Here is a 25,361-nt window from a genome sequence, read left to right as displayed (position 1 = left end):
CATCAGTGCGGTGAGAATCTAAGCTGCGGGGAAAAAAGGGTCCTGTGCGAGCTTGATCCGTGTGCCATGCAAATTCAGCTCTATAGACTGGCACTCCCTGAAATCGCAGCTGCAAAATCGCGACAAATTTGCGGCAATATCACAGCCGCAAAATCGCGGTAAAATCTATCGCGATTTTGAATTTGCAGCAGTGTGAACCTAGCCTCATACTACAACAGAAGTGCAATGGACCATTGTGGCGAAGTACACTTTTGGTTGCCAGGAAGGCCATGTTGATACCCATGGACTAGGCAGGCTGGGGTGTGAAGTTGCTCACCAGATGCATTGCCACGTGATGCCCATGCTTGCTTTAATTCCCCTCTGCAGCTTCCAAAATGGCAATAACCTCTCATTACCCCGAGTGATCTGTGTAGTGAGAATGACATGACAACCAAAATGCCGCAGTCCGCTGTACTCTGCCCATAAACGGCATGCAGAGAAACTGTATAAGGGCTTTTGTATCGGCAAAAAAGAAAAAAATCTTCATATGCACTTCTGCTATAGTGATTATATACCTCCAAACCAATGTGACACTCCAACACCTACATTTATTTTATATACATACGCCGCGTTTCCCCGAAAATAAAATAAGCCCGGGTCTTATATTAGTTTTGGCAACAAAAGACACAGTAGGGCTTATTTTCGGGGTAGGTCTTACCATGTAATGTGCTGTCTTCTCTCCCCCTCTCCCTCCCTGCCTGTCAGGAATCCCCAGTGTGAACTGAGATAAAATGCTTGTAAAATCCTACTATCCACTCTATTACAGTATTATATATCCGCTTAACGACCGCCGCATGTATCGCGGGCCGGGGCCGATCGGGACCCCCCCCCCGTACATGCGGCAGTCGGTAAGCCTCAGGGAGCGATCCAGGATGAGGGCACGGCTATTCGTTTCTAGCCGCCCCCTCGCGATCCCCGTGCTTCACTGTGGCGGCGTAATCGATCGTGTCATCTCTTTTATAGGGAGACTCGACCGATGACGTCAGACCTACAGCCTCACCCCCCTACAGTTGTAAACACACACTAGGTGAAGCTGAACTCCTTCAGCGCCCCCTGTGGTTAACCATAATGTCGCAGTCACGAAAAAAATCGCTGATTGCCGCCATTAGTAGTAAAAAAATAAAATAATAAAAATGCAATAAAACTATCCCCTATTTTGTAAACGCTATAAATTTTGCGCAAACCAATCGATAAACGCTTATTGCGATTTTTTTTTTTTTACCAAAAATATGTAGAAGAATACATATCGGCCTAAACTGAGGAAAAAAATAAATTTTATATATGTTTTTGGGGGATATTTATTATAGCAAAAAGTAAAAAATATTGAATTTTTTTAAAAAATTGTCGCTCTATTTTTGTTTATAGCGCAAAAAAAATAAAAACCGCAGAGGTGATCAAATACCACCAAAAGAAAGCTCTATTTGTGGGGAAAAAAGGACGCCAATTTTGTTTGGGAGCCACGTCGCACGACCGCGCAATTGTCAGTTAAAGCGACGCAGTGCCGAATCGCAAAACCTGGCCTGGGCATTTAGCTGCCTAAAGGTCCGGGGGCTTAAGTGGATATAATGTACAATGTGTGTGTTTCTGTAATATAATTGTGGCAAATACCTTCCTCTGCTCTTCTGTGACCCGCCGGAGCTCTCTTCCCTGCAATTATATTACAGAAACACACACATTGTACATAATATACTCCTGTAATAGAGTGGATTATAGGATTTCACAGGCATTTTAAACTAGGGCTTATTTTTGGGGTAGGGCTTATTTTCGGGAAAACACAGTAGATATATTACTAGGATATTTTCTCTCTGGGAGGAATGTGTTTTTTTCATTTTTTTTTTTCATACAGAATCTAGAAAAATTGAGGCATTCTGGATACTAGATGGAGCTGGCGATCGTAAGAAATAAATAACTTACTTTAGTATGATTGTCGGCACCATCTAGTGGCCATATTGGGGTATTTTTTTACTGATTAAATTCTGAGTTCTCTATTCTGTATGGAGAATAATATTCAACCTAGAGAAACAAAATTAGCCTAATACCATTTGGTTTTGCCCCCATCATTAAGTAACAAATGTGCATTTCGGATTTGCAGGATGAAAAGCCCTGCAATTTTTTGTATCTTAAAGTGATTGTAAAGGCAGACGTTTTTTTTTTTTTTTATCTTAATCCCTTCTATGCCTTAAAGTGGTTGGAAAGGTTCAGTTTTTTTTTTTTAAATAACAAACATCTCATACTTGCCTCCACTGTTGAGTTCGTTTTGCACAGAGTGGCCCCGATCCTCCTCTTCTGGGGTCCCACGGCATCTCTCGCGGCTCCTCCCTGCATTAGCTAACCTTCTCTGGGAAGCTCCCTCCCGAGGGGGGTTACCTTCCGGGCGCACTCCTGTGTCGTACACTCGGCGTCCAAAGCTGCCGAGTGTATGACTCGGCACCGCCCCTGGCGCCCGAGTCATTGTATTTGATTGACAGCAGTGGGAGCCTATGGCTGCACTGCTATGAATCTATCCAATGAAGAGCCAAGAAGCCGTGGAGAGAGCGACGCGGGATCGAGCCCACGGAAATTCGGGGCTCGATCCCCAAATGATTTTTTTGTATGATTTTCTTCATACAGTTACGTCAAAATGTATATTGCTGTATGTCTTTGTAAAAAAACATCCCAATAAGTGTATATTAATTGGTTTGTGTGAAAGTTATAGCGTCTACAAACTATGGTGGTACGTATACTGGAATTTACGCTATGCTGTAATGGCGGTGGCGATCAGCGACTTAAAGTGGGACTGTAGTAGTGTGGCGGACAATCTGGCACTAATGGACGCTGGCTGGGAGAGTCGTTGACGCGGACATCGCTAATGACATTAATACCGTGATCAGTGATGATGATGTACTGGAAGAATGGTCAAACATTCCCATAGACACCCTCCCAAACCTTGTGGACGGCCTTCCCAGAAGAGATGAAGCTGTAAAGGGCGGGGCCAACTCAATATTGAACCCTACGCACTAGGACTGGGATCTCATTAACGTTTGTTTGCGTGTAAAGGCAGGTGTCCCAATACTTTTGACAATATAGTGTATATCTCGTTCGGTAGGCAAATAATGTGTGTAAAATATATATATATATATATATATATATATATATATATACTCGAATATAAGCTGAGGCACCTAATTTTAAAACATATTGACTCGAGTATAAGCCTAGGGTGTCCATGTCCATGCCTCACTGTGCCCATGCCTCACTGTGCCCATGCGTAGACTGACGTTTAACATGGGAGTCTATGGAAGGGGTGTCCGGGTTTGAAAAATCAGTGCTCCCCGGCCGTAGATCCCCCCCAGACAACAAACGTTGCACACTTGTAGAGAGGAAATGGGGTTACATGTGTGCAAAGTTTTGGGTCCAGGGGACCTACGACCGGCCGGTACCGGGTCCCCAAAGTTACCAGAGTAATGACCATTTAACATGGGAGTCTATGGAAGGGGTGCCCGGTACTGGGTCCCCAAATTCCTGGGAGATCAGGCGAAAAAAGGTGACTCGAGTATAAGCCGAGGGGGGCATTTTCAGCACAAAAAAATTAGCTGGAAAAACTCGGCTTGTACTTGAGTATAAATGATAGATATAGATAGAGAGGGATATATACATATTAAGAAATCTCTCCTCCTTGCTGCCTGAAAATTGCCCTCTAAAGAGCGATCCACCTTGGATAATAATAGAGAGCCTTTGTATCTCTTAGTTATGGTGAAGCCATTCCTAGAACTGACTCCCCTCCGCTAATTAGCCCGGTGAATGAGTGTTGAATAGAAGTCGTGTTGCATAGATGTCAATAGGACTTTTTTATTGAATATTTTTTCTTTCTTATTTTTTTTTCCCTCTTAATCCGTACATGACATTAATTAAATGGTGCTTACGCTGTTGCATGCTGATCAGAGCGCGGAATCATTGTATGAGTCCAGAGCTTTTGCGGCATGTCACGGCGGCTGGGGGGGGGGGGGTTGTTATGTAATTCGGTAAATCGGCAGCGGATTCGGTGACAGTGAGCCAATTCATGCTTGTTCTTATTGGACTTTTTTATTATTATTATTTATTTATTACATGTGTCTTTTAATAGCAAACTCCATTTACATGTAGGTGTTGTTTTTTTATTGATCTGTTTTGAGATTATAATAAAGAGAATGTATGGGATATTTCTACTTGGTGTAATTAAGGCGAATGTTCTCATTGAAGGCCAAATAAAATGGGGACGATTACAAACCACATTGACCTGGCAGTAAATAAGAAAATACATTTCTTATTTTTTTATATATATATATATATATATATATATATATATATATATATATATATATATATAATATAATATAATATAATATAATCCTTTGATGTAGTGTGGCACAGTGTTAAATTTTTGGCATCAAATTTTAGTTTTAGTCTTAGAACTAAAGGGGCATTTTAGTTTTAGTCCCATTTTTTAGTCTTCTGCAATTGTTTTAGTTTTAGGCCCCATACACACGGGAGGATTTATCCGCGGATACGGTCCAGCGGACCGTTTCCGCGCATAAATCCTCTCGAGGATTTCAGCAGATTTTAATGCGATGGAGTGTACTCACCATCGCATTGAAATCCGCGCCAAAATCCTCTGGCGATGCCGCGCCGTCGCCGCGATTATGACGCGGCGACGTGCGCGACGCTGTCATATAAGGAATTCCACGCATGCGTTGAATCATTACGACGCATGCGGGGGATCCCTTCGGACGGATGGATCCGGTGAGTCTATACAGACCAGCGGATCCATCCGTTGGGATGGACTCCAGCAGATGGATATGTTCTGCATGTCAGCAAATATTCGATCTGCTGGAATCCATCCCAGGGGAGAAATATCCGCGGAAACAGATCCGCTGGAGTGTACACACCATAGGATCTATCCGCTGAAACCCATTTGCTGGGATTTATCTGCGGATGGATTCTATGGTGTGTACGGGGCCTTAGTCGTATTTAGTCGACTAAATCTCCAGTATATTTTAGTCGACTAAAACAAATTTTAGTTGTCTAAAATCTAATGGGTGTAATTAAATTGTAACATTTCTCTACAATTGTGTAGCTCTAGGATCAATGTATGTAGGATCAATACATATAAGATCTATAGTACTATAGTGTGTGTATATATATTATAAGAACTATACACAAAACTTTTTATTTTTTCATTTTGGATAGTGTAAGGGAGGGTTATAATTCTAACCCCTGTTAGATTTTTTTTTTTGCCATCTGTGTTCCATTGCAGAGATTTAACTTTGTTTCCTGTCCCATAGCCAAACAGGAAGTGAGAGAAATCCATATAGTGGTTATTGTTCATACATTACTATTGTTATATGGTGGGTTGGTGATCGACTGCCATTCTATTTTGTGAATTCATGAATTTTATGATTAGTTTTGTGTTTTTTCACGTTTTCTTTCCTTTTTATAGTTCTATTAATCTTTTTGCTGCATTGATCTTACGTGTATTGATCCTTTATGGATTTGGCATCTGAGGGTGGAAGGTACTTCTCCCCGTGACTTGAGACATCTGTTCGGGTCAAAACGCGTAGTCTGGTTGGGGGGGGGGGGGGTGCACTCTTTTTTTTGTTACCAGCAGCATGACATGTCCATTACATGTGATTCCTCCAAGTACATTGCTTTTATCCCTGTTTCTTGAGTGGTGCATCGATTGTGTTTGAAGTCTGACAGTCTATTGACCGTCCATTACAAGTGATTGAAGTCTAATTCCATCTGATTATAGAAAACCTTCCTATGTATCCTAGATAGATGATTGGTTTGAAGGGCCAGGAAATGTCATCTAATAAAGATGTTCCATAGGCGCCGATCAATACTGGTTTGTTGTTAAGCACCAATATTGGATTTCTCGCTCCTAATTGGAGGTGGATCTATAGACCGTGCCTTGAAAAAGTATTCATACCCCTTGAAATTTTCCACATTTTCTCATGTTGCAACCTAAAAAACGTAAATGTATTTTATTGGGATTTTATGTGATGGACCAACACAAAGTGTCACATAATTGTGAAGTGGAAGGAAAATGATACATGTTTTTCAACATGTGTTACAAATAAATATGTGAAAAGTGTGGGGGGGGGGGGTACATTTGTGAATGAATGAATGAATGAAAAATTTATAGAGCGCAACACATGCGAACTGAATCGCTTCTGGGCGCTAGTTGTTCGTGTCTCATGACATCAAAAGAGCAGAGTTTTGATTCGTCTTCTGAAAGTCAGGTGGTTTTCCTCCAACCGAATGCTGGTTGGTAAAGCGTTCCATAGTCTAGGACCCTGGAAAGCAAACCTTCTTTCTCCTTTGGACTTGTATTTAGTTTTTGGTATCCTGACCAGATTTTGGTCGGTGGATCGCAAAACGCGATTCGAATTGTGAGGTTCTATCTTGTCGCAAAGATATTGCGGAGCCTTCCCATGGATGCACTTATGTGTCAGGCAGAGTGCTTTAAATGCAATTCTGTCCTTTACTGGCAGCCAGTGAAGGGATCTCAGCGAAGGTGAGATTGATTCCCATTTTTTTTTCCCAGTCACCAGTCTGGCGGCCGTATTCTGTACAACTTGCAGGCGGGAGATTTGGTACTTTGGGAGTCCGAGGTACAGTGCGTTGGCATAGTCCAGTCTGGAGTTTATGATTGTTCCCACCACGACTGCTACGTCTTCTTTGGGGATAAATGGAATAAGTCTGCGTAGTAGGCGCAACAGATAGTGCGCTCCGCTGACTACTGACCCTATTTGTGCGTCCATTGTCATGAAGGTGTCAAAGATGACCCCGAGACTTTTGACTTTGGAGCTAGGGGTGATGATTTGCCCCAGAATGGGCGGTGGAGTCCAAGTTGTTACCACTTGACTCTTTCGGCTGGCCTGAAACACAAGGAGTTCTGTTTTAGAACTGTTGAGTTTAAGATGGCTATTGGTCATCCAGTTGTCAATCAAAGCAAGACATTTCTCTAAACTTGGATGATGATTCTTTTTGTTGCAGATGCGAAAATACAGTTGCGTATCGTCTGCATAAGAGTGATAGAGTAGTTCTTGGCTACTGATAATATCAAAGAGAGGGCGCAGATAGATGTTGAAAAGCACCGGTGACAGGGGGGATCCTTGGGGGACTCCACATGACACCGTGCGCCTCTCAGACGTGAAAGAACCCAATTTAACTGTTTGTGAACGGTTTTCAAGAAAGGAAGAAAACCATGGTAAATCACCTTCTGCAACTCCTGCTACCGAAGCTAGTCGCATCAGTAACAGTTTGTGATCTACCGTGTCAAAGGCTGCGCTTAGGTCCAGCAGAATTAGGAGACAAGATTCTCCTTCGTCTGCGGCCTCGAGGGCATCGTCCCATATTTTGAGTAAGGCCGTTTCTGTCCCGTGTCCGGGACGGAAGCCTGATTGTAATGGATCCAGTAGGTTGTGGGTATCTAGATGCTGTTGCAGCTGTTGTACCACTACTTTCTCCATTATCTTAGAGAGAACGTTTAGGCCTGTTATGGGGCGGCGGTGAATTGGGTCCTTGGGATCCAGATTCGGTTTTTTCAGGATGGGCTGGATTATGCCCTCTTTCAGCATGGATGGCACTATGCCTTCCTTAAAAGATTGATTTATAAGCTGTGTGATGGGTGGTGCCAGAATGTCGGCACAATCCTTCAACAGCTTAGTAGGGATGATATCATTGGGCGATGTGCTGTTCCGCAAGGCACCGATGATATTTTTTGTGGTGTCGCTGGAAATAGGCTCCAGAGTGAATTTTGTCGAGTGCAGAAAATTTCTGCGGGAATTTTGTGGCTGATTGATAGCCGGATTGAGGTGGGTATTGTTTTTCAGAATACTTTCCCGGATTCTTTCAATTTTACTAATGAAGAAATCCGATAGTTCATTACAGAACTCTTGGGTGTCTGAGTTGGGGACTTCAAGACATCCCGGATTCATGGTCTGGGTGACCATTTTGAATAGTTCGCGGGGGCGATTTAGGGAACTGTTAATTGCCATAGAAAAATGGTGTTTCTTGGCTTTGAAAATTTCTTTGTGATATCGTGTTGTTATTGCTCTGTAGAAGATAAGATTATCCTCTGCAGGGTTTCTTTTCCAGGCGGCTTCCGCCCTCCTGCGTTCTTGTTTCAGAAGCGATAGCTGGTTGTTATACCAGCCAGACTTTTTCCTGCGGCTACCGAATTTGCGTTTCGGTGCTACTAAGTCGGCTGAGTGTAGTAAGGCTGCGTTTATGGCGTCCAGTGTATCAGCGGCTGTTTGCTGAGGCTGGATTGTTTTGATTTTGTTTCTCAAGGTAGATTTGAAGAGTTCCGAGCGGAGCTTCTTCTGAGACCTAGCCCAGTGTATTGTCACCGGTTTTGGTGCTTTTGACACTGGGGGGATTTTGGAGATTGTGAACTTGATTGCATGGTGGTCTGTCCATGGCAATGGTTCATTTTCTAGAATGCTTATTTCCAGATTTTGTCTGAAAATTAGGTCAAGTGTGTGACCTGAAGCATGAGTGGGCCCGCATATTTGTATTCTGTCCCTTTACTCTGATACCCCTAACTAAAATCTGGTGGAACCAATTGCCTTCAGAAGTCACCCAATTAGTAAATAGAGTCCACCTGTGTGTAATTTAATCTCAGTATAAAATACAGCTGTTCTGTGAAGCCCTCGGAGGTTTGTTAGAGAACCTTGGTGAACAAACAGCATCATGAAGGCCAAGGAACACACCAGACGGGTCAGGGATAAAGTTGTGGAGAAGTGTAAAGCAGGGTTAGGTTATAAAAAAATATCCCAAGCTTTGATCATCTCACGGAGCTCTGTTCAATCCATCATCCGAAAATGGAAGGAGTATGGCACAACTACCCCGCCGATGCGCCCTGCAGAGTTGCCCCCAACGCTGCACCCTTCACATAATGCCCTCTGCCGCTACACCCTGCAGATAATGCCCCCCCCCCTGCCGCTACACCCTTCAGGTAATGCCCCCCTGCCGCTACACCCTTCAGGTAATGCCCCCCCGCCACTACACACTTCATATAATGCCCACCCGCCCCTACACCCTGCACATAATGCCCCTCGCCACTGCACCCTTCAGATAATGCCCACCCGCCACTACACCCTGCAGATAATGCCCCCCCCCCTGCCACTGCACCCTTCAGATAATGCCCACCCGCCACTACACCCTGCACATAATGCCCCCCGCCACTGCACCCTTCAGATAATGCCCACCCGCCACTACACCCTGCACATAATGCCCCCCGCCACTGCACCTTGCAGATAATGCCGCTACACCCTTCAGATAATGCCCCCCACCGCTGCACCCTGCAGATAATGCCGCTGCACCCTTCAGATAATGCCCTCCCACCGCTATACCCTTCAGATAATGCCACTACACCTTGCAAATAATTCCCCACCGCTACACTTTAAAGCCACAGAGTCTCTACCAATAATTTGCAGGAGACCTTTCAATAGTGCAGTAGCAAGATCAATGGCACATGGGACTGCAGCCGCAAACTGATAAAAATGCTTGGCTATGACAACCGGCTCAACCAGCAGACCATAAACCCAATCATTAGTCATTCTATCAGTGTCTGTCTGGTTATGCAACAGCGTTTGCAATTCGTTTTCTGCCTCGTGTACGAAGGATTATAAACACGGCGCCTGGTTGTGTCTTTGGTCACATAAATAAGAGGGAGGAGAGACGATGGACAGCCGCACTCCAATAAAGTGTAAAAAATGGTGCCTTTTATTCCAGTAAAACGAAAACTACAACAGCAAAAAAACCTGCAAACAGTGGGGTAACAGAGCTGACGCGTTTCACATCGATAACCGATGCTTACTCATAGCTGTGTGGGCTTTAACGACGCGAAAATAACGCGCATACTCAGAAGCAAGTTATGAGACGGGAACGCTCGTTCTGGTAAAACTAGCGTTCGTAATGGAGATAGCACATTCGTCACGCTGTAACAGACTGAAAAGCGCGAATCGTCTCTCACCAAACTTTTACTTAACACGAAATCGGCAAAAGCAGCCCAAAGGGTGGCGCCATCCGAATGGAACTTCCCCTTTATAGTGCCGTCGTACGTGTTGTACGTCACCGCGCTTTGCTCGAGCATTTTTTGTTTTTCACGATCGTGTGTAGGCAAGGCAGGCTTGACAAGAATCGCAACGAAAAAAATCGTTTTTCTAGACCATTAAAAATGGTCGTGTGTGCACGGCATGATGCCGCGTACACACGATCATTTTTCGGCATGAAAAAAAAATCGTTTTTCAGCATGTCCAAAAAACAAAGTTTTTCCAACTTCATCATTAAAAACGACGTTGCTTACACACCATCGTTTTAAAAAAAATGATGAACAAAGCGCGGTGACGTACGACAAGAAATCTAAAGGGGAAGTTCTATTCGCCTTTGGGCTGCTTTTAGCTGGTTACTTGTTAGTAAAAGACGATTTGCGCTTTTTTGTCTGTTACAGCGTGATGAATGTGCTTACTCCATTATGAACGCTAGTTTTACCAGAACGAGCGCTCCCGTCTCATAACTTGCTTCTAAACATGCGCGGGTTTAAAACGTCGTTTTAGCCCACACACGATCATTTTAAATTACGTTTTTAACGTGGAGCTGCGGTGGCTCAACGCGATTGGCACTGCGCTGACAAGCCATTCACCTCTGCAGCTAGAGGTTCGGATCCCGGTCTCGGCTTCATGTGAATTGAGTTTGGTGGTCTCAGCCCGGCTCCCGGTGGGTGTGCTATGCAAGGTAAGCCTGCGCTTATTACGCCCACCCCCCCTCCCACAAAAACCACCACACCTACACACGCACTCTAAATTGGGTTAACACACGCACTTTGACCACGCGGTCTCTAAAAGAGAGGCGAAGGACTAACGGGGCTGGTTGAGCGGGCAAATCCTCTCACTCCCTTATAGGGAGTCCCTCTGCCCCGTTGGGCTTCAAAGCGGAGCAGGTAGGGCGGGCTGTGTGGGAGGACCCCCTCACACACCCGCCATTGCCACCCGGGGCATGGAGAAAGGTGGCAGATTGCCTCTGGGGGAGGCCTGCCTACTCCCAACTCCTGCAGTCCAGCTCCTCTCTCGAGTACACGCACAAAATACACTTTAAAAAAAAAAAATTACGTTTTTAAAAACGTTGTTTTTTTCCATGCCGAAAAATTATCGTATGTACGCCGCATAAGGCTTGTAAGTGGTGTTTTCACAAATAAGTAGACTTTAAACTTTTTTTGGAGCCTTTCTTTTTTTTTTTTTTTTTTATTGTCAATAGAACAGCATGGGCTAGATTCACGTAGAGTTACGCCGGCGTATTGGTAGATACGCCGGCGTAACTCTGAATCTATGCCGTCGTAAATTTAAGCGTATTCTGGGAACCAGATACGCTTAAATTAGGCTAAGATACGAGCGGCGTAAGTCTCCTACGCCGTCGTATCTTAGGGTACATATTTACGCTGGCCGCTAGATGGCGCTTCCGTAGATTTACGCAAATAATATGCTAATTTGGTAGATACGCCGATTCACAAACGTACGTACGCCCGGCGCTTTTTTTTTTATGTCGTTTACGTTAGGCTTTTTCGGCGTAAGGTTGCTCCTGCTCTTATGAGGCGTACGCAAAGTATGGACGTCGTTCCCGCTTCGAATTTTGAAATATTTACGTTGTTTGCGTAAGTCGTTCGCGAATAGGGCTGGTCGTAAGTTGCGTTCACGTCTAAAGCATTGACGATTTTCGTCGGAATTTCAAGCATGCGCACTGGGATTCTTTTACGAACGCCGCATGCGCCGTTCGTAAAAAACGTCAAATACGTGGGGGTCACATTAAATTTAAATAAAACACGCCCCCTCATCCTCATTTGAATTGGGCGCGCTTACGTCGGCCCCATTTACGCTACGCCGCCGTAAGTTAGGAGGCAAGTGCTTTGTGAATACAGCACTTGCCTCTCTAACTTACGGCGGCGTAGCGTAAATACGATACGCTACGCCGCCGTAAAAATGCGCGGATCTACTTGAATCCAGCCCCATGTGTTTTGGGTACTTGTGCACATCGGCTTCTGAATAACACAGTCATTTTTTCGGCTCTCATTGGAGATGAAGGCAGCATTTAAAAAAAAAAATTAAATTCTGAATGTCACTATTTCCTCTCCTTTTTTAGTCATTGGTGCTAGCCAAAAAAATTATTGATTGTTTAAATAAACACAGCAATCTTTTTTTTTTTTTTTTTTTTCAATTTAATTTCTATTACATAATCATCCATGTGGTGATTTTACAGGTTCCTTCTAAAAATAAGCAGACCTACATTTATTTATTTTTTTTATTTTTTTTTACCCTTCTGTATTTTTGTCAATTGAACAGCATGTTCTGGCTACTTGCATGAGTTGGCTCCTGAATAGCGCATTTTTTATACATTTTGTTTGCTCATTAACGATCGGCGATAAAGGCAGCATTTAAAAATAAATGTAAAAAAAAATCACGATTACCTCTTCTTCTTTTTTTTTTGCGCTAGTCAGAAAATAATTTGATTGTGGAATAGCATGCAACCTTTCCTAACATTTCATTTCTGTTACATAATCGGAGTGGATTGTCAGTCATATGTGTTGCTGACATGCTGTACGAAAACTGTACGGCTTATTGAAACGTTCGGCCTTCTGTTGAGTGAATAAAAGACCCGTCGTGTTCATGCTTTCTACACAAAAATAGAACTCTGAACACGTGGCCCCTATGTATGGCTGCGTGCAAATGGATGAACATCACTTAGTCGGCAAAGAAAACAAGCGGAGATTAAAAATAGATTTGCTATAATAACTTTAACCGCTTAAAGTGTAGGTTCCATCAAAAAAACAATTTTGCTTTAAACTGTAGCTTACGACTAAAAAAGAAAGAAAAAAAGTTTTTTTTTTTTTTTTTTTTACTCATCTTGAAATGCCTGTTGCTATGCGGTCCAACGAAATCTGCCTTTGAAACCACCTAGGATTCTGACATCATCTCCCTCTAATGCTCCTGGGAAATGTGTGTCATCATTTCCCAGGATGCAGTGCGCTGCCCAATTATCACTCCCCATCCAAGACTTCCAGGAAGTAAGTGCCTGTAGGCTTCACAATGCCCACAAGCAAAACCGCATTTTTTTGCATCCAAAAAGTCGTCTTCTACGACAGAAAATACGGTATATATATATATATATATATCTCTGCTTAAAGTGATACTAAACTTTTTTCACAGAGCAGCCCCTATCCTCCTCCTCCTCCTCGGGTCCCTCGCTGGCGCTCCTGATCCCACCCTCCTTCGGAGTTCCCCCACAGCAAGCAGCTTGCTATGGGGGGCACCTGAGCCGAGCTGAAGCTCTGTGTGTCAGACATGGAGCCACAGCTAGGCCCCCGCCTCCTCTCCTCATTTGTTCACTGACTTTGACAGCAACGGGAGCCAATGGAGCTCCACTACTGTCTCAGCCAATCAGGAGGGTAGCAGAGTTTCTCCTGCAACATCGTTGGATAGAGATGGGCTCGGGTAAGTATTAGGGAGGCTGCTGCACAGAAGGTTTTTTTTATATAAAAATGCATTAAGATATATATATAAAAAAAAAATCTGCCTCTACAACCACTTTAATTCCTTTAGAAGCAGCGCTTGGCACAGGCCTAATTTTTTCATTCCCAGAATTCAATGCTTCGCTAACGTTAAGAAGTCTGCAACTTTTAAATTTTGCATTTTTGTTGCAGTGTTGATGCTGGTTACAGAAGTTTTGTTTCCTCTCTTCCCAGGGGAGGAAAAGACCGCGACAACGAGCCTCAGTACAATCCCTACCGAATGACGCCGTATTCTGTGAGAGTCCGCACGTCTCCCGATGTTGAGCCAGAGCATTGCTGTATTGCTTTGGTAGAAAGGATTCACTCGGGATATGAGGGTACGTTTTTTTTTGTTTTTTTAGATTTCCACAGATGTGACTTTGCTTTCGGCAGTTGGTGGTTGAAATGTCCATTCTATGATCATCAAATACAGTTTTTGTTGTGTCTTTTTTTTTTTTTTATGCCGTCTTTAACATTTTATTAAAGAAATGCCTTTTAAATTGGTATCCTTTTACATTGCGCTATTTATATTTCAGCTCCCAGAATTCCCTTGGATAAACGGATCTTTACCACCACACACACCCCTGGCTGCGTTTTTCTAGAGGTAGACGATCGGTAAGTCGTGTTCTTCTTTTTTTCTTTTCTTTTAACCACTTGCTTACTGGGCACATAAACCCCCTTCGTGCCCAGGCAAAATTTTAGCTTCCAGGACTGCGGTGCTTTAACTGACATTTGCGCGGTCGTGCGACGTGGCTCCCAAACAAAATTGACGTCCTTTTTTCCCCACAAATAGAGCTTTCTTTTGGTGGTATTTGATCACCTCTGCGGTTTTTATTTTTTGCGCTATAAACAAAAAAAGGGCGACAATTTAAAAAAATATATATATTTTTTTTACTTGTTGCTATAATAAATATCCCAATTTTTTTTTTAAAAAAAACAATTTTTTTTCTCAGTTAAGGCCGATACATATTTTTCGACGTATTTTTGTAAAAAAAAAAAAAAATCGCAATAAGCGACTGGTTTGCGCAAAAGTTATAGCGCCTACAAAATAGGGGACAGAATTATGATTTTTTTGTATTAATTTTTTTTTTTTACTAGTAATGGCGGCGATCTGCGATTTTGATTGGGACTGCGATATTGCGACGGACGTATCGGACACTTTTGACACAAATTTGGGACCGTACACATTTATACAGCGATCAGTGCTATAAAAATGCACTAATTACTGTATAAATGTGACTGGCAGTGAAGGGGTTAACACTAGGGGGTGAGGAAGGTGTTAAATGTGTATCCTGGGTGTGTTCTAACTGTGTGGGGGGAGGGGGGTGACTGGGGGAGGTGACCGATGCTGTGTCCCTATGTACAAGAGACACAGATCGGTCTCTCCTCTGACAGCACGTGGAGCTCTGTGTTTACACCCCATCATTACACACAGAGCTCCACGTCCCTGCTGTCTTACCGACGATCGCGTGTACCCGGCGGACATCGCGGCTGCCAGGTACACGCATCGGCTTCCCAGCGATGCGCCGGGACAGTGTTTACCCGCTGCGCGCCCCCCAGAGGCGCGCGTGGGTAATGCACTTCAAATGACGTCCAAAGACGTCCAGTTGGCACTTGAGAGCCGCGCTGTTGATGTCTTTTGTCAATAGCGCGGGTCTCAAGTGGTTAAACTCAGTAATAAATGTTTCTGTGCCTTTTAAATCGACCATAGACGGTTTGAATCTTGGCCGGTTCAGTAGGGATCGGCTGAGATTCCAACCATGTATGGGCAGGCTGATTGTACCAAAGTCGATCTATTCATCCATCAATTGACTTGGGTACAACCAGCATGTCGGATTTTTTAAGTGGTTATTGCCAGCTTGTAGCCACCAATCAATGTTCAGTTTACGGTACTCAGCTTAGCGAACAGTTGTTTTCTTATTGACTATCAGGGGGGTGATTGCCTTTTGCCTATCCTCTTTGCCCAACCAGAGGTCTCCAAACATTTTAAATAAAGGAACAGTTTACTGTCCTTCAAATTTTAGGGGGGCCAATGGAAGTAAAAATAAATTGCCTGGTGTCAGTGGGAGTAAAGAGTTCCCTGTCTTTGAAATTAGGGGAAGGAATGGTGCCCTATTGTTCTTAGTGGGAAAAATGGTGCCCCATCACTGGTGTCGGTGGGAGGAATAGTGGCCTCATCACTGGTGTCGGTGGGAGGAATAGTGGCCTCATCATTGGTGTCGGTGGGAGGAATAGTGGCCTCATCAATGGTGTTGTGGGAGGAATAGTGCTCCATCATTGGTGTTAGTGGGAGTAATAGTGCCCCGTCACTGGTGTCAGTGGGGAGAAATAGTGGCCCATCACTGGTGTCGGTGGGAGGAATGGTGCCCCATCACTGGTGTCCGTGGGAGGAATGGTGCCCCATCACTGGTGTCGGTGGGAGGAATGGTGCCCCATCACTGGTGTCGGTGGGAGGAATAATAGTACCCCATCACCGGTGTCGGTGGGGAGGAATGGTGCCCCATCACTGGTGTCCGTGGGAGGAATGGTGCCCCATCACTGGTGTCGGTGGGAGGAATAGGGCCTCATCACTGGTGTCAGTGGGGAGGAATGGTACCCCATCACTGGTGTCGGTGGGAGGAATGGTGCCCCATCACTGGTGTCGATGGGAGAAATGGTGCCCCATCACTGGTGTCGGTGGTAGGAATGGTACCCCATCACTGGTGTCGGTGAGAGGAATAGAGTGGCAGGAACTATGGCTCACTGTTGCTGCCAGTGGGGTAAATATTGCTCGATAAAAGCAAGCAAAGGGCCACATCCGGAATGCAGTTTGGAGACCATTGGTCTGTATGATTAATACAACTTTATTAACCTGTATTCTCTTGAAACGTTGCTTTATTGATATCAGTATCCGGTCTGTTCAGTAGAATTTTGTCTTTATATTTACATTCATGTTTCCGTTTCAGAGCAGTACCATTGTTGGGTTACTTGCCACAAGACTTGGTTGGAACGTCGATGTTGATGTATCTACATCCAGAGGATCGCCTATTAATGCTCGCCATGCACAGAAAAAGTAAGGGATTGTGTCGTTTTTCTGAACTGTTTGCAGAGTAGTGTAAGAGTGCAAAAAGCAATTGTACCCATAATACCTATAATACAACAAAGAACACTTCTTGGCTTGACCAAGTCTCCAAGGTTCTACCCCAGAATCCTGTCTTCAACCTTTTTTCGGACTTCATTATTTTCCCTGGGTTTCTTGGGCATTACTCTAAACATTTATGTAATATAAAGCAGAGAATGCCCTGGAGGCGTAGAAACTGAGGATGGTAGTTTTGGAATGTGTACACCAGGGGCAGGCTACCTTGGCACTCCAGTTGTTTTTGAACTACATGACCCATGATGTAATGCAAGACTGAACTACATGACCCATAAGTCATTGCAGTGAGACCGACTGCTGCAAGCATGACTTCCATGATAGGTTTCACCACAGCTGGAGTGCGGAGGTTGCCTACCCCTGGTCTACACAGGTTTATTTTATTTTATTTTATTCCACTAGTCCCAGTAAATCCTGATATATTTTTCTTGTGTGGGTACGTGTATGCAGAGTGAGGAATGCAAGTGGCAGTTGTACTACAACACAATCAATTTTTTTTTTTCTGTTTGTTTTTCTTTTTAGTTTTAAAATACGCTGGGCAGCCGCCGTTCGAGCATTGCCCCATCAGGTTCTGCACCCAGAACGGTGACTACATCACTTTGGATACCAGCTGGTCCAGCTTTGTCAACCCCTGGAGCAGAAAAGTGGCATTTATTATCGGTCGGCACAAAGTTAGAACGTGAGTTACCAGTGATCGCGTTTTAGCATAACGTTACTTTTTTTTTTTTTTGTTATTACATTATTTTCAACAAAAGACTACCATATACTATGTCAAAGGTTGTTTGTTTGCTTTTCATAATTTTTCACAAGAATTATCAGGTACTTGTATAGCACTGTGCAACGTATATATAGATATAGAGAGCTATATAGATAGAGAGAGCTATATAGATAGAGATGTGTGTATGTATATATATAGAGAGAGAGAGATTATATATATATATATATAGAGAGAGATATAGAAAGAGAGATATATATATAGAGAGAGAGAGAGAGAGAGAGAGAGAGAGAGAGAGAGAGAGAGAGAGAGAGAGAGAGAGAGAGAGAGAGAGAGATATAGAGAGAGATATAGAGAGAGATATAGAGAGAGATATAGAGAGAGATAGAGAGAGAGAGAGAGAGAGAGAGATATATATATAGAGAAAGGGAGAGAGAGAGATATAGATATAGAGGGAGAGAGAGATATAGAGGGGGAGAGAGAGAGATATAGAGAGAGAGAGAGAGAGAGAGATATAGAGGGGGAGAGAGAGAGAGATATAGAGGGGGAGAGAGAGAGAGATATAGAGGGAGAGAGAGAGAGAGAGATATAGAGGGAGAGAGAGAGATATAGAGGGAGAGAGAGAGAGAGAGATATAGAGGGAGAGAGAGAGATATAGAGGGAGAGAGAGAGATATAGATATAGAGGGAGAGAGCGATATAGATATAGAGGGAGAGAGAGATATAGATATAGAGGGAGATATAGATATAGAGGGAGATATAGATATAGAGGGAGATATAGATATAGAGGGAGATATAGATATAGAGGGAGAGAGAGATATAGAGGGAGAGAGAGATATAGAGGGAGAGAGAGATATAGAGGGAGAGAGAGATATAGAGGGAGAGAGAGATATAGAGGGAGAGAGAGATATAGAGAGAGATATAGATATAGAGGGAGAGAGAGATATATAGATATAGAGGGAGAGAGAGAGATATAGATATAGAGGGAGAGAGAGAGAGAGATAGATATAGAGGGAGAGAGAGAGATATAGAGGGAGAGAGAGAGATATAGAGGGAGAGAGAGAGATATAGAGGGAGAGAGAGAGATATAGAGGGAGAGAGAGAGATATAGAGGGAGAGAGAGAGATATAGAGGGAGAGAGAGATATATAGAGGGAAAGAGAGATATAGAGGGAAAGAGAGATATAGATATAGATATAGAGGGAGAGAGATATAGATATAGAGGGAGAGAGATATAGATATAGAGGGAAAGAGAGATATAGATATAGAGAGAGAGAGATATAGAGGGAGAGGGAGAGAGAGAGAGAGAGAGATATAGAGGGAGAGAGAGATATAGAGGGAGAGAGATATAGAGAGATCTAAAATCTGTCTCTAGCTTTATCTATCTATGACGGGAGTCACTTTGGGCGGGGGGCTTGTAAAGCCCAACTTACCTTGGAGAGGTCGGGAAACTCCTTGTCCAGCTCCCCCGGCCGCTCCTATGTGTAAGACACCCTGTGTCTATTAGGGGCACAGGGTCACCGAGAACCCCAGTTGGGTCTGTCCTAGTCAGACTCCCAGTACAACTACACCGGACTCGGGATTTAGTGTTACCCCTGTTATCCTGGGGCTTATTGGTTTAGAGGCACTCGCAGGTCTTGCAAAGGAAGAAGATCAAAACAGCATTTTCAATGAAGCTCAGTCCAACTTTCTCAAGACACATGTCTTGAGAACGTTGGGCTGAGCTTAATCGAAACGTTGACAATAAAAACACTGCAGTTTTTGATCTTTCTCCTCTGCAAGACCCATGGGTGCCTCTAAAGTTTCTAAACCAACTTTGGATATATATGGATTTCTTGGTGGGTGAACACCTGGGCATTTACTTAAAGCATAGAGTGCTGTGTTTACGCTTGGAGGGATATATATAAACTCACATCAGCCCCTGCCCTCAAGGAACCTACAATCTAAGGTCCCTAACTCACATTCATACATGCACATACTGGGGCCCCTGCTATCTGCATCAATCACTTCTGACAACTTTTCCTGACACCAAGAGAAGAATGGTGACAGGGGATGGACCTCCAAGCTGATTGACAGCCTCAGCTCTGTTCCTGTGTGCTGTGTGAAGGAAGGTGTGTCCCTTCACTCCAATCAGCTGTCAGGGCTCTCCTCGGTGAGCTCTGCAGTGTGTAACTTCAGCTCTCTGCCCCATTTTTCCTGAATTCTCAGACAAGCTTTAAAATTCAACACTTTGAATGGATATGTATTCAAACCCTCGGTGCTCTGGACTGAGACAATACACACTATAGAGGGATATGTTTTTTTTTTTTTTTTTTCATATTTCATATATGAGGTTTACAGTCACTTTAATTTCTTATTATCCTCTTCTTCAGAGACAGAGATGAGTGCCAGAAGGTTATGCCCCATACACACGGGCAGAATGTCGGGAGACATTTGCCAGTACAAAAAAATACTGTCCGGCCTTCTGCCCGTGTGTATGTCGGTCTGTCGGACAGAAGCCGGTCGTGCATGCTGGAAAACCAGCCAACTGACTGCTGATCAGCGCTCTCAGCCAATGGCAGAGAGCGTTGACCGGAAGGGTTCTGGCGGGGAAGGGGCGTGTCTCCCTGTCGGAACACAACAGCTCAGCGGGGGAGATTGCTGGACTAACCTGGCATGGGTAGTACAGCGGCTCCCGACCCAAGCTGTCCGTTTTTTATGGGTTTGCACGAAAACTGTAGTGTGTACCGGGCTTTAGAGCAATAAATATTTGCAGGAGAAGCCATTGTCTTCTCCTGGAGATCAGACAGCAGGGGATTGGACAGCAAACCTGAGCCTCTAATGATATGCAGATCTCACATATATATCTTTTCATTTTAGGGGACCTCTGAATGAAGACGTGTTTGCTGCAAGAAGTACAGAAGTCATCAATTTTGACAAAGAAATAAAGGAATTGCAAGGACAGATCTATAAAGTCCTTTTACAGGTAAAGCTCGCCGTTGTGCCGCAGTAGAGGGTCTGTGTCCCATGAGAGACAGAGGTGGAAACTTACTAGAACGGGCGCGCTCAAAATCTGGTGCAGCTCTGCATGGTAGCCAATCGGCTTCTAACTTCAGCTTGTTCTTCCTTAATTTTTTATTAAAAAATTAAATAAAAAATGTTATTACATTTTTTTTTTTTGGTTAAACACAGCCCAGATCAACATGGCCAACCATATACCTTGTATGGTATACAAATATATTAACCACTTAAGCCCCGGACCTTTAGGCAGCTAAATGCCCAGGCCAGGTTTTGCGATTCGGCACTGCGTCGCTTTAACAGACAATTGCGCGGTCGTGCGACGTGGCTCCCAAACAAAATTGGTGTCCTTTTTTCCCCACAAATAGAGCTTTCTTTTGGTGGTATTTGATCACCTCTGCGGTTTTTATTTTTTGCGCTATAAACAAAAATAGAGCAACAATTTTGGAAAAAAATGCAATATTTTTTACTTTTTGCTATAATAAATATCCCCCAAAAACATATATAACATTTTTTTTTCCTCAGTTTAGGCCGATGCGTATTCTACTACATATTTTTGGTAAAAAAAACCGCAATAAGCGTTTATCGATCGGTTTGCGCAAAATTTATAGCGTTTGCAATAGGGGATATTTTTATTGCATTTTTATAAAAAAAATGTTTTACTATTAATGGCGGCGATCAGCGTTTTTTTTCGTGACTGCGACATTATGGCGGACACTTCGGACAATTTTGACACATTTTTAGGACCATTGTCATCTTCACAGCAAAAAATGCATTTAAATTGCATTCTTTATTGTGAAAATGACAGTTGCAGTTTGGGAGTTAACCACAGGAGGAGTTAGGGTTCACCTAGTGTGTGTTTACAACAGTAGGGGGGTGTGGCTGTAGGTCTGATGTCATCGATTGTGTATCCCCTATAAAGGGGAAGACTCGATCGATGCGCCGCCACAGTGAAGCACGGGGAAGCCGTGTTTACATACGGCTCTCCCCGTTCTTCAGCTCCGGGGAGCGATCGCGACGGAGTGGCTATAAACGAATAGCCGCGCCGTCGTCCCGGATCGCTCCCTCAGGGAATCCGCACGCAGCGGAGGGGGTCCCGATCGGACCCCCGACCCGTGCAAAGGCAAGGACGTATATATACGCCCATCTGCCTGTCCGTGCCATTTTGCGGACGTAAATAGTCGTGCGGCGGGCGTTAAGTGGTTAAATATTAAGACCATCAACAATCACATTGTTGGTACCACTGAAGGCAAACCTATTATACAAGATCCAACCTACATAGGGAAATTACATTTCCATGTCACCATTACTCCTGTAAATAAATTGGATTATCATCCGGCGTTAAGTCCAAGGAGCCTGTCAATGACCAGATCTGCCGGGGCAAGCCCGGGTACATCCAAGCACGGGTCCCAGCGGTTTTCACCCCCTATGCTGGTAAATGATCTTTTCCATCCGAAGTGTATTACCCACACCAGCAATCCACTTTTTAACTGTAGGAGGGGCTCTCTGACTTCCAGTGTGTCATTATTAACCACTATAGCCCCGGACCATTTGGCTGCCCAAAGACCAGAGCACTTTTTGCGATTCGGCACTGCGTCGCTTTAACTGATAATTGCGCGGTCGTGCGACGTGGCTCCAAAACAGAATTGACGCCCTCCCCACACACAAATAGAGCTTTCTTTTGGTGGTATTTGATAACCTCTGCGGTTTTTATTTTTTGCGCTATAAACAAAAATAGAGCAACAATTTTGAAAAAAAAGCAATATTTTTTACATTTTGCTGTAATAAATATCCCCCAAAAATATATAAAAAAAACAATTTTTTTCCTCAGTTTAGGCCGATACGTATTCTTCTACCTATTTTTGGTAAAAAAATCGCAATAAGCGTTTATTGATTGGTTGGCGCAAAAGTTATAGCATCTACAAAATAGGGGATCGTTTTATTGCATTTTTTTTTTTTTTTTTTACTAGTAATGCGCCGATCAGCGTTTTTTTTTATTACTTTTTTATCGTGACTACGACATTATGGCGGACACATCAGACACTTTTGACGCTATTTTGGGATCATTCACAAATATACGGCGATCAGTGCTATAAAAATGCACCGATTACTGTGTAAATGTGACTGGCACTGAAGGTGTTAACCACTAGGGGACGAGGATTAAGTGTGTCCTAGGGAGTGATTCTAACTGTTAGGAGGCGTGGCTACGAGTGACACGTCACTGATCGCTGCTCCCGATGACAGGGAGCAGACCATCAGTGACGTGTCACCAGGCAGAACAGGGGAGATACCTTGTTTACACAGGCATCCCCCGTTCTGCAAATCCGTGACACACGATCGCGGGACACCGGCGGACATCGAGTCTATGGGTCCTGCGGGCGCGATCACGGAGCTCGCGGCAGGGGCGTGCACCAGCGGAGGCAAATTTAAGGGGACGTACCTGTACGCCCATTTGCCTGTCTATGCCATTCTGCCGACGTAAATGTTTGTGCGGCGGTCGGTAAGTGGTTAACTTACGAGCTAAAGACAGAGGGCCAGATTCTTGTAGATCCTGCGGCGGCGTCGCGTAAGCCATTTACACTACGCCGCCACAACTTACAGGAGCAAGTGCCGTATTCCCCAAACACTTGCTCCGTAATTTGCGGCGGCGTAGTGTAATTGGCCCGGCGTATCCCCGCGTTATTCAAAGGGGGCGGCTTGTATTTAAATTAAGCGCGCCCCCGTGTCGATCGAACTGCGCATGCGCCGGGCTTAAAATAGCCCAGTGCGCATGCTCCAGTTCTCGACGGAAAACGTCGGCATCATTGACGTAAAGTCGTATTCGCGGACGACTTAGGAAAACGACGTAACCGACGGAACAAGCCGAAGCGGACCAGACGCCATACTTAACATGTCATACGGCGGACTGGCGTAAGGTTACCCCTCATATAGCAGGGGTAACCTTACGCTTACGGAAACGACGTAAGCGACGCCTACGCGGCGCTAATTCGTTCGGGAATCGGCGTATCAGGCTCATTTGCATAAACAAATGAGACCTGAACGTAAACGCCACCTAGCGGTCGCGTTGTATTGCATTTAGGATCAGACGGTGTAAGTGATTTACACCAGTCGGATCCTAGCCTAATTCCGGCGTATCTTGTTTTGTGAATACAAAATAATGATACGCCGGCGGGAAATTCGAATTACGCCGGTGTATCAGTAGATACGCCGGCGTAACTCTTCTGAGAATCTGGCCCAGAGTCCTAAAAATGGCCTCTCTGGTGTAATTGTCCTATTCACATTCGTCTAGTACAGGGATCTGTGCCAGCTGTTGGGGGACTACACATCCCATGAGGCATTGAAAACCTCTGACACTCACACATAACTAGGCATGATGGGAATTGTAGTTTATGAACAGCTGGAGGGCCGTAGTTTGGAGACCCCTGGTCTAGTAAGTTAAGCCAGCGAGGTTTGGGATCTAAAGGAAGTGACACCTGAAATACCCTGTTCCGGGTGTCCACCGCTCCCCTCCAATAGGAGTGCCGTTTTGGACTTTTCCACAGTAGGTGGATCAGATCTCCACGGTCCCATTTACACCTAGTGCACATCGGACCCGTAGTGTGTATGGGGGAGGGGGGTATAGGACACCCTCAAAAGGATAAATAGCTGCGCCAGTCTCTGTGATACATTCAAGGAGCAAGTTCTCACAGATTGGAGGGCTTCCTCCCATTGATCCCCAGAAAGCTGACCAACGTCCCCCCCCCCCCCCCCCCCCTCCAACTTCCCCCTTTAACTTCAGTTTGTTCAATTAAGCTTTTGACATTAAATCCCGGAAGCTTTTTTCCAGAGCTGCACCAGATTTTGCACTCTCCAGCTTTAGTAAATAAACCCTGTTGTGTCTAAAAAGAGATTACTGCTGTGCTCTCTTCAAATAATCCATAGTGCTCTGGGAATCCTTTGTCACTTTTTGTTGGTAGTAAATATTTTGGCCTTGAACACGGTAGGAAAAAAAGTGTCAAGGTTCTTTTTATTTTTTGCTGTTTTGTGTCCCATGAGGAGGTTTTCTTTTACTTCCTGCCTTGGAGACACGACAGGAGGTGAGACGAAATCTCTCCAGAGTAAGAGGAATCACCTATTGGTTGTCATCAGAATAGGCATCTCCATTGGAGGATTTTCCCTCTCTTCCTGTTCTGGTGATCGCTCAAAATATGTGCATTTTACTTGAATTTTTTTTAGTCTTGGTAGCAATTGAATTGTCACCAGCACAGATTGAGATGGCGAATCTCCTCAGTGGGGACACAGTTGGCAATAAAGCCTGGCAGGGGTTCTAACTAGAGGTGCACCGAATGGAAATTTTGGTGCCGAAACTGGAAATGCAGGATGCACTTGGCCAAAACCAAAACCGATTTTTATTTTTTTAAGAAAAAAAAATATTTATATTTTATATATAACTATTCAACTTTTTTTAAACTAATATCATGAATTTTTTTTTTTTTTTTTTTTAAATCAGGTACTTTTTATTGAGAATTTTTTTCTTTACAATTTGCAGCAAAAGTAATAAAATCAAGCCCACTAAACATAGAGGGCCAGATTCACATAAAAAGTACGCCGGAGTATCTGCTGATACTCCGGCGTACTTTCAAATTTGCCGCGTCGTATCTTTATTTGTAATTCACAAACAAAGATACGACGGCATTTGGCTAAGATCCGACAGGCGTACGGCTTCATATGCCTTCGGATCTTAGGATGCAATACTTCGGCGCCGGCTGGGTGGAGATCGCGCCGTTTTCCGTGTCGGGTATGCAAATTAGCTGTTTACGGCGATACACGAAGGTACGCGCGTCGCATTCTCTTACATCGTCGCTATACGGCTTTTCGCGTAGCAAAGTTACGGCTGCTATTTAGGTGGTGTAACAATAGACAGCCCATGTTAAAG

The 25,361-nt window shown here is 44.1% G+C and overlaps 1 protein-coding gene across 8 annotated transcripts in view; it reads left to right on the top strand.

The window, feature by feature from the left end:
* PER3 (period circadian regulator 3) overlaps positions 1 to 25,361 on the top strand; it is a 109,202-nt gene that overhangs the window by 32,216 nt on the left and 51,625 nt on the right. For all 8 annotated transcript variants that reach the window (XM_040326473.1, XM_040326477.1, XM_040326478.1 and 5 more), the window contains exons 7-11: positions 13,799 to 13,941; positions 14,140 to 14,218; positions 16,549 to 16,655; positions 17,259 to 17,415; positions 20,309 to 20,414. In XM_040326473.1, coding sequence (XP_040182407.1) covers positions 13,799 to 13,941; positions 14,140 to 14,218; positions 16,549 to 16,655; positions 17,259 to 17,415; positions 20,309 to 20,414 — 592 coding nt within the window. The remainder of the gene's footprint in view (positions 1 to 13,798; positions 13,942 to 14,139; positions 14,219 to 16,548; positions 16,656 to 17,258; positions 17,416 to 20,308; positions 20,415 to 25,361) is intronic.

Source organism: Rana temporaria, chromosome 10, assembly GCF_905171775.1.
Source record: "Rana temporaria chromosome 10, aRanTem1.1, whole genome shotgun sequence".
NCBI lineage: Eukaryota > Metazoa > Chordata > Amphibia > Anura > Ranidae > Rana > Rana temporaria.
The sequence above is the reverse complement of the archived record's forward strand: the minus strand, read 5'-3'. Positions and strand labels throughout refer to the sequence as shown.